The sequence below is a fragment of the Acipenser ruthenus genome, chromosome 7 (assembly GCF_902713425.1).
Source record: "Acipenser ruthenus chromosome 7, fAciRut3.2 maternal haplotype, whole genome shotgun sequence".
NCBI classification, from domain to species: domain Eukaryota; kingdom Metazoa; phylum Chordata; class Actinopteri; order Acipenseriformes; family Acipenseridae; genus Acipenser; species Acipenser ruthenus.
In genome coordinates this window covers 3319092-3329265 of record NC_081195.1, presented here as the reverse complement: position 1 = coordinate 3329265, position 10174 = coordinate 3319092, and the positions used below count along the sequence as shown (strand labels likewise).

The 10174-nt window shown below is 40.4% G+C and overlaps 1 protein-coding gene across 1 annotated transcript; it reads left to right on the top strand.

Moving 5' to 3' along the window:
- The first annotated feature begins 4313 nt into the window (after nt 1-4313).
- LOC117415259 (alpha-internexin-like) lies at nt 4314-9964 on the top strand. Its single transcript, XM_034025360.3, has 3 exons — nt 4314-5622; nt 7139-7263; nt 7622-9964. The coding sequence occupies exons 1-3, from the start codon at nt 4558-4560 to the stop codon at nt 7905-7907; spliced, it is 1476 nt and encodes a 491-aa protein (XP_033881251.3). The 5' UTR covers nt 4314-4557; the 3' UTR covers nt 7908-9964.
- The last annotated feature ends 210 nt before the right edge of the window (nt 9965-10174 follow it).

Sequence of the window (10174 nt, the reverse complement as noted above, 5' to 3'; positions counted from 1 at the left end):
TGGAAGCATAATGGACTAGCAGCAGTGTCCATGGAAACTGCAGACGATTCATAATTTCAATAAATTTGCTCACTAACAACTTGCTGATGTGCTAGGCTCTAAATCTTGAATGCGCACTGTACTGTACTGTACATACAGAGTATCAAGTGGGTTACCACTCTCGAACGCATTCTTACCGCTACTCAAAATCCTACCTTTGTGACAGGCTTCGTACTTTAATGCAAAAATGCCTGCCTTTTAAAAACTGCCAGTCGTCAAATGAGTGGGGCAATATCTCATATACACCACTAATATTAATACAAACAAAAATGTAAATTTTTGTAAATACTAATTCTGGATGTGAGTGAGTGCTGTGCTGTGAAAAAGTGACTTTCATTATACATTTTTAGCATTGACAGGACTTAAACTGATATTAACTGATGATCCCAATGACCTAATCAATAGTTGGTACCCTGCTATTGTGATTAGCAATGGTACTAACGTGAGTCCAAGCAAGTGGATCAAACTTAATGTCCTTGCTGGCGCATCCAGTTTATTGTTGCATCCTATTTCATCGTGTATTTTAGTAGTATTGTAGCGACGCTGGCTCCGCCCCTCTCTCCAGCCTGCATCGGGACCCGCCGTTACAGTATTATTTGCACTTAATGTAAACTATACTGTATCTAAATATTCATCTTGCATTGTAACCCTGTACTGCCATGTAAGCTGCATTGGATAAAGCCATCTACCAAATAAATTAAATTGAATTAAATTAAAAAAATAATAATTATTATTTTTTTTTATTTTTTTTTTAGAAAAGTATTAAACTGGTATTTAAAAAAAAAAATTCTCATAAACATTACTCTTCTGTGCCCCCTAGTGGTCCACTGTTTTAAATTTTTAGAGTGAAATGTTTATTTTGAGCAGATTCGAGTTCGTCATTGAGACATCATTACAACCTGTTAAACTACAGATTCCAGTTCTCATTGAGACATCATTACAACCTGTTAAACTACAGATTCCAGTTCTCATTGAGACATCATTACAACCTGTTAAACTACAGATTCGAGTTCTCATTGAGACATCATTACAACCTGTTAAACTACAGATTCGAGTTCTCATTGAGACATCATTACAACCTGTTAAACTACAGATTCGAGTTCTCATTGAGACATCATTACAACCTCTTAAACTACAGATTCGAGTTCTTCATTGAGACATCATTACAACCTCTTAAACTACAGATTCGAGTTCATCATTGAGACATCATTACAACCTGTTAAACTACAGATTCGAGTTCTCATTGAGACATCATTACAACCTCTTAAACTACAGATTCCAGTTCTCATTGAGACATCATTACAACCTGTTAAACTACAAATTCGAGTTCATCATTGAAACATCATTACAACCTGTTAAACTAAATTCCTCCAACTTTTTTCCTTTAAACAAAAATAGTTAACCCTGGCTCAACGTATATCATCTTCGTGACTTTGCGCTGATTCATGAAGCAAGAACACATTACACTTGCACACATCAATCAAGAGGTGCTGGCCAGTGCCGGTGTCGCAATTCTTCATCAGGGCAAAACAACCTAGAGCAGTGTGAAGAGGACATGTTGATGTCATCTGGCATTATAACATGGTGATGATTAGTGTATGCCAGCACGCTGAGGTCATCTGGCATTATAACATGGTGATGATCAGTGTATGCCAGCCCCTGGTCCCTGCTTTGACACATTCAATGGTAATGTCCCTATCAGGTTCTATCTTGGGTGTTAGAACCCTTGCAGTGAAGCCAAACAGAGTTTATTTCACCTTGTGTAGAAGCAGATAATTTGAAATGAAAAGATGCCTGCTATATTAATATTATTATTATTATTATTATTATTATTATTATTATTATTATTATTAATTTCTTAGCAGACGCCCTTATCCAGGGCGACTTACAGTCGTAAACAAAAATACATTTCAAGAATCACAGTACAAGTAATAATACAATTATGAGCAAGATAAATACAATGACTTTGGTTCTAGCAAGTACAAGTATGACAAAATACGATTCAGTAACGGAGCAGATAACAGTGTCAGTGATAGTTACATCAGGGTATAATTAAATACAAAATACTACAGATTAAATAACACTTGACAGATTACAGTACTCTAAAGTACAGGATTAAATGCAATAAAATAGGGGGCAGATAAGAGCAAGTAAAGCGCATTTTAGGAAGAGTGATAAGTGTCCAGGGGGAAAAAAAAGAGGAGTTCTACAGGTGCTGTCTGAAGAGGTGAGTCTTGAGGAGGCGCCTTAAGGTGGTCAAGGACTGAGTAGTCCTGACATCTGTAGGAAGGTCATTCCACCACTGTGGGGTGAGGGTGGAGAAGGAGTGGGCTCTGGAGGCAGGGGAGCGTAGAGGAGGTAGAGCCAGTCTTCTAGTGCAGGCGGAGCGGAGAGGTCGAATGGGGGTGTAGGGAGAGATGAGGGTCTGGAGGTAGCTGGGTGCAGTTTGGTCAAGGCATCTGTAGCCTAGTACAAGAGTGTTGTACAGAGTCTATAGCATGTGTTTGTTTGAAAACCTGTAAAATGAATAGATGTGCATGCAATTGAACTATTTTGTAAGTTACAATTGTTTTAAGATTACATGAGATACACTCTGTACGTTTTTATTCCAGTGAAATGTGTATTTTAAAGTAAGAATTTAACGTAAAGTATTTTCAGTTTTCCCCTTAAAAATTTGGGCCAGTACTAACAGTTATACACACTCTCTACCACACTCTCTCCCTCTTCCTCCGCTAAGAACCTCAGAGTCACCCTGGACCCCTGCCTCTCTTATTCCCAGCACATCTCCACTCTAGCACGCACTTGCCGATTCTTCCTGAGCAACATCCGAAGAATCCGACCCTTCCTCACCAACTACACCACCCAGCTCCTGGTCCAGGCCTTGGTACTCTCCTGCCTAGACTACTGCAACTCCCTCCTGGATGGCCTCCCTGCGTCCGCCACCCGTCCGCTCCAGCTCATCCAGAACTCCGCTGCCCGCCTGGTGTTCTCTCTGCCTCACTTCGCCCACACTACTCCACTACTCCGCTCGCTCCACTGGCTCCCGATCACCGCTCGCATCCAGTTCAAGACTCTTGTACTCGCCTACAGATGCCTTGACCAGACTTCACCCAGCTACATCCAGACCCTCATCTCTCCCTACACCCCCACTCAACCTCTCCGCTCCGCCTGCAGTAGAAGACTGGCTCTACCTCATCTACGCTCCCCTGCCTCCAGAGCCCGCTCCTTCTCCACCCTCGCTCCGTGTCATGTCAGGACCGCCCAGTCCCTGACCACATTCCGGCACCTCCTTAAGACACCTCTTCAGACAGCACCTGTAGAACTCCTCCTGTTTTTCCCCTGGGACACTATCACCCTTCCTTAAAATGCACTTTATTTGCTCTTATCTGCCCCCTATTTTACTGCATTTAATCCTGTACTTCAGAGTACTGTAATCTGCCAAGTGTTTAATCTGTAGTATTTTGTAATTAATCATATCCTGTTGTAACTATCACTGTCACTGTTATCTGCTGTATTATTGAATTGTATTTTGTCACACTTGTACTTGCTTGAACCAAAGTCATTGTATTTATCTTGCTCTTAATTGTATTATTACTTGTACTGTGATTCTTGAAATGTATTTGCTTTCGATTGTAAGTCGCCCTGGATAAGTGCGTCTGCTAAGAAATAAATAATAATAATAATAATAATAATATACAGTATGTGGATCCTCTTTCGAACCGACAGGTGGCAGCAACGGCTTTCTATCTTGAGCTCACATCTTGATCATTCTATTAGTGCAATGTCATTTAATGTCCTGTATACTACAGTATGTGAATATCCACGTTCGATATTAAGGAACAATAATCACTGAAATCTGAACTATATCATTATCCTTAATAATAAAAAAGGTACCTGCATTAGAATTGATTATTTTTAAAAAACATAAATGCGTACCGTCTTTAAAATAGGTCCCTATACATTTGAAATACAAAAAAAAAAAAGGTTACTGGTTAGGTATTTTATTTATACATTTATACTGTAACATATTTTCATATTTCTAAAGTTCATATTTATTTCATCCCACCCTGTATTTTTTATTTCGTCTTGCAGTCTTTATAAAAAGGTAGTGTCGAAAAAAGTAAAACGAGCATTGCAGTTATAGTATTAAAACACGAAATAAATGTAAATCGAAAAAACAACACGTGTTAGAGGTGACTGGCGATGCCTTGAATAAGCAATAAAATCCAGTCTCTTGCTGACATCAGCACTGCGCCAAAATGGACAGTTCCATCTCCGCTTCCCATCAGGCTGGTTAAAACTGCATTCACTTTCCAGTTACCTTCGTAATTTTAAAACTCTGATATCAAATAATGGAATGTTAAAAAATGACTCTTCTTTAAAACTGCTGTGGTATAGGAATGAATTATCAATCTGACTTGAGTAAGCTGCTTTCTCTAACTGAAGTTATTGATTTGGACTGCCCTGCTATATAAAAGGGCACAGGCACAGATGCGCTCTTTCCACTAAGACGACAAGATGAGTTACGGATCGGATCTCTACATCTCCTCCTCCTACAGGAAGATTTTTGGGGAGTCCCCCCGGTACTCGCCCTCCCCATCCAGGCTGGGTACCATCTCCTCTTCTCGGAGCTCCATCTCTTCTAGCGGCTTCAGGTCCCAGTCTCTTTCCAGGAGCAACGCCTCTGCCCTGGGATCTTCCTACAGGAGGACGGGACGGTCTGCCTTCTTCCCAGTGTCTAGTGAAAACCTTGATCTGACCCAAACCTCGGTACTCAACAATGAGTTCAAAATCATTCGGACCAACGAGAAACAGCAACTGCAGGGGCTCAATGACAGGTTTGCAATGTTCATCGACAAGGTCCGTAACCTCGAACAGCAGAACACGGTTCTGGAGACCGAACTGGCTGCGCACAGGCAGCGGCAAACAGAGCCGTCCCGGTTAGCCGAGATCTATCAGCAAGAGATCCGAGAGCTCCGATCCCAGCTTGAGGAGATCAACGGTGAAAAGTCGCAGATACTCATCGAAAGGGACAACATTGAAGAGGACCTGCAGAAGCTAAGAGCAAAGTACGAGGAAGAGGTCAGGACCAGGGAAGATGCCGATCAAACCCTGAAGGTTTACAAGAAGGATGTGGACAACGCGACCATGGTCAGGCTGGACCTGGAGAAGAAAGTGGAGTCCCTCCTGGACGAGATCTCCTTCCTCAGAAAGGTGCACGAGGAAGAGGTGACGGAGTTGATGGCTATGATACAGGCTGCCCAGGTGTCGGTGGAGATGGAAGTGAGCAAGCCTGACCTTACCTCTGCGCTGAAGGAGATTCGGAGTCAGTACGAGTCCATGGCATCCAAAAACCTGCAGTCTGCCGAGGAGTGGTACAAATCCAAGTTCGCTAACCTGAACGAACAGGCGGTCAAGAGCAACGACGCGATCCGGGCGAGCAGGGAGGAGATCAGCGAGTTTAGAAGGCAGCTTCAGTCCAGGACCATTGAAATGGAAAGTCTTCGGGGCACCAACGAGTCTCTGGAAAGGCAGATCAGGGAGATGGAGGAGAGGCACAATGAGGAGCTCTCCGGATTCCAGGTAAGTTCTGCTCTTCAGAGTACTGTGCTTTAAAACGTAATTTTAAACTTTTAAATCATTAATTGAGTGTCTATGTCTGTATCCGTATTAGCTATATATGACATATATAAACGTGATCGCATTGGATATATATGTCTTTCATAAGTACTGGTTGATTGTGTAGTTACTGGAAGACTTAGTCTGAATGGGATATATTTATTCCTGTGTATTGTTAAGTTTCAGGATTCGAGTTTATACGCAGCAATAAAGCAGAAGAGGGTCGGTTTATATATGTTAGAAGGTTTACATGTACTGTATGTGGATTACCAATATAAATCAACTGGAAAATAAAACGATATATGTTATTAGGATCTGAATTGGTTGTATTCCGACTCAAACGATGATAATTATGTGTGAGAGGAAGGGATTGATATATCTGGTGAGGTATTGTATTAAGTCTCAAGCTGTTGGATGATAAAGTATTTATGTGATGCCCCGATAGTGAAAATATGTAATCAATGGCAGAGATTCGAGAGTGCCGACAGCGTAGAGTCGGCTTCTGTCCATGGTACTGAATCAGTCTATCATAGAGGTCATCGGCACAGGAGCAAGGTTAATACCATTGACAGAGATAACAGAGAAAGAGGATTCCAGATCAAGCTTACGATGCTAAATCCTCAACTGGAAGCACTACAACCAACAATAAGATACATTCCAGCGAATAAAAAAAAAAGGAGGACTGGATAATTTTAACCCCATTCCACTCCGCAATCCATATATTTGCATTCATTGTATTCACTTCCAGGTGTTCATTTGCGCAGGAAACTGACGTTGTTCCTACTATTTAAAAGGGATTTAGTAAGGCTAAACCTCTGATAGGAAACGTATTCGGTTGCATCAATAAAAGGATGCAACACATGCAAGATGTTTGATATAAAACGGATATTACTGTTCGTAATCTTCTCTAACTACTTGAGCCCTTAAATCCTTAATACACAAGAGATGATTGCATAACTCTGCGCTGGTGATTTACAAGCACATACAGAGACATCACATTAATGCACTTCATGTTGTGTTTTCACGTAAGGCAGTTTGTGAATGTATTAGCACCATGTAAGTATGTAAATAGTAGTACAGAACTGCAGTGGCTGTTATTAATCACGAAGGCTCCTACAATGGGACATCAGTTTTGTCACGAAGCACAATTACTCGCTTTACTATTAACATATTCCCTATAATTTACATTCACACATGAGCTCTGACTTCTAAATGTAGCTTTCTAATTCAACTGAAAATAAATTGAGGGGACATGTTCAGAAGACATTTAACAGTAGCCTACTGCTGATCACCGGAAATAATTAATGACATAATATTTTAGTTCATAGTTCAAACCATGTTCAAATCTGAAAAATAAAGCCGTTGTCTGATTTCTGAGTATAACGGTATCATACAGTTCATGTATACAGAAAAGTTGATCGATGCAGAGACCTGTGTACTGTATTTTATTGGTGACATAATCAAATTCCTTTTACCACAGGATGCCATTGGCCAGCTAGAGAACGAGCTGGGGAGCACTAAGAACGAGATGGCCCGCCATTTGAGGGAATACCAGGACCTCCTCAATGTCAAGATGGCTCTGGACATCGAGATTGCAGCTTACAGGTACAACATATCACTAACAAGCTGGGGACATATTATGATGAGATGAACCCTGTGTTGCAGAGAGCAGAATGAAGTTCTGCATTTCACAAAGCTGTCATCCTGTACATTTCTTAACATCTATTTTTAAGCATGCTATGTACATAGTGGAGAGATGCAGCACTTTAGTCACCTGTTGCCATGTTCTGATCTGATTTCAAAAAGACGTAGGATGATGGGGTCCTACCCTACTAGGTTCCCTAAACTCAGTTCATGGAAGTATTAGAATTGTAAATGCAGTGTATGTTTGTCAGTATTGAATCACTACAGCATCCTTGCTCTCCAATACCCAAGCAGATGCCTCTTTGTTTGTCTTATCTAGGAAGCTGCTGGAAGGGGAGGAAACTCGTTTCAGTGCTGGGATCAGCTTCCCTCCTCCCAGTATGGGCCCCAGTCTGAGCTATGGCTATCAGACAAAGGTCTACACCACCTCCTCCAAGGCATCCACCAAGAAGGATCAAAAGGAGGAAGAGCCCCCCAAGGCAGCGACGAAGGTGTCTACCCAGCAGGACACCTTCGAGGAGATCATAGAGGAGACTGTCGTGTCCACGAAGAAGGTGGACAAAACCAACCAAGAGGAGGCAAACCCAAGCAGCCAAAAAAACTAAACCAAGAACAAGAATGACAAGGAAGTTTCAGAGATGAATTGTTCTGCAGCATTCCCCATAGCCCTTCCATTCCAATAAATTCCATCCATTTGCATTTCCAAGGCGTTTCCCTCACCTTCCTTTCCAGTCACAAGATCCTTATTTATTGGACAGTGACACAACCCTTAGAAAACTAAGTAAGCACAAGTAAGAGGTGTAACAACATGCTTCTGATAGTCAATACACACATTTAAATACGTTTCAGTACCTTCAGAGACTATAGTATTTCTACACATTTACAATAACAATCTGAAGTGCTCAACGCAATAAAACATCAAAGTGGATAACTGATTAAAAAAAGATAATAGACATCCCATAGATATTATTCCATGACTTTCTGTCGACAAAGACAAATAAATCACTCTGGTTCTCTAAACTTGAGAACTTCTGAAATAATATTCATGACATTGTGTTGGTTACCTCAATGCACAACTGTTCATTAAGTTTGTTTGTATTACTGGAGCCTATCTGTTAATACTGCACTAACACATTCTACAATGCCTGTATCACTGACATAAAAATCAATAGAGTTTTTTTTTCACAACCATGAAGCATTTACACTCAGAATCCTAGGAATCACTTCTAAGGTATTTGATGTTATCTTGCAATCCAATGTACAATTCCTCTCTGAAACCAGTCAGATCAAACCATGCAAAGCCAATGTTTCTCTTCACCTTCTCTTTAAACAACACAAGAAACCAAAACATTAGGTGCATGTTGTGCTGTCATGTTTGCATGATTCCTCAGTGTGGCTCATTGACTGTATTGTCACATAACCATAGTACTCTTTAGATTGCCATGTTGTCAGTCACAGTGAATGCATTCATCTCAGAAGTACATGCAAAACTACAACTGGGTGAGATTAAAAGAAAAAAAAAGCTCTGGTCTCTTGCACACAACACTGCCACAGTATTTTAAAATCCTGGTCAGAGCATGGGCTTGTGTTGTCAATAACACTCTGAACTGTAGTCCCCAGATTGCAGAACCCTCCTCTTAGCCTTAGCATTACATCTGATAAAGACTAGTTCAAAGATATAGATATATTAGCCTTAATGCAGTCTTGCATTGTTCAGAATCACGTCCATGTCTAAAACAAACATTGACAGATTCTCCAAGGTAGTAGGCGAGGCTGATCCATAACAAAGATGTCCCATAACTTAAGGGACTTGTGTGTTTTCTAGTTAAGATCAGAACACCACATACAAAGATCAGTCTTTTCCTTAACTATCAGGTCGTGGCAGAAATGGTCCTCAGCATTACCTACTAATTGTGTATGTGTATGTTATAACACACCATGTGTTATAACATAACTAAGGGTGCTGCTATTCTATGTGTGTGTATTGAAATATATCAATTTTGGCATCCAAATTTGCTAGGAATAAATTAACCACAAGTCTATCAATAGCATCCATGTATAAACAAAACAGTTATGAAAAACTTAAAATCTACTGCCGATTTGAAATTTGTTCATTTGGATCTGACTTTACATGCATCAAATACATGCTGAGCCAAATCTGTTGTGGTGCCACTTTTGTAATAGAAAATGCTAGAGGATTTATTCATCTCCTGCTCCAAGCCATGCAATATATCTGACCAATGTTGTATTTAAGCCTTAGTATGTTTTTTGTAGACAAGTCTAGATAAGCGTTGCTTTAGAAAAATCTAACCACTAAGATTGCACTGCCAAACTTTTGTACTGTATCTGTGTCCAGCTTTCATTATGATTAACATAAACACACACACAACACGTAAAAAACCATGCTCAATGAAATGCGGTAGGTTTTTAAAATGCCTTAACAGAAGCAGCTTTCTGAGACCTGAAGATCTGTGTGCCTACCGAATGATGCCGTTAAGGGTGTGTGTTTTGTTCACATGAACTAGTATGAAGTGAATGAATTAGCACTAAAAGGGTAGTGATTAGTAGATTCTCTTCTTAACCCCTTGTTCCTGAATGCTGTAAGGCACACATCAATAAAGAATTGGCACAAACACCCTCCCCATTGGATCTGTCTCCTTTATCAGTGTAAATATTTCAGTTTATTTACTCCTGGTCTTTGAACAATCCTCACACTTATTTCTTATCCCAAACCACATGGGCAATGACTACAGATTCTGCTTTTCACCTGTTTTTAGATTTATGGTATTTCTTAGTTGAGGAGTTCCTAATGCTAGCTAGTTAAGAGGTACATAATTGCTTTCAGTACATACAATATCTTCAAGTGCATGAC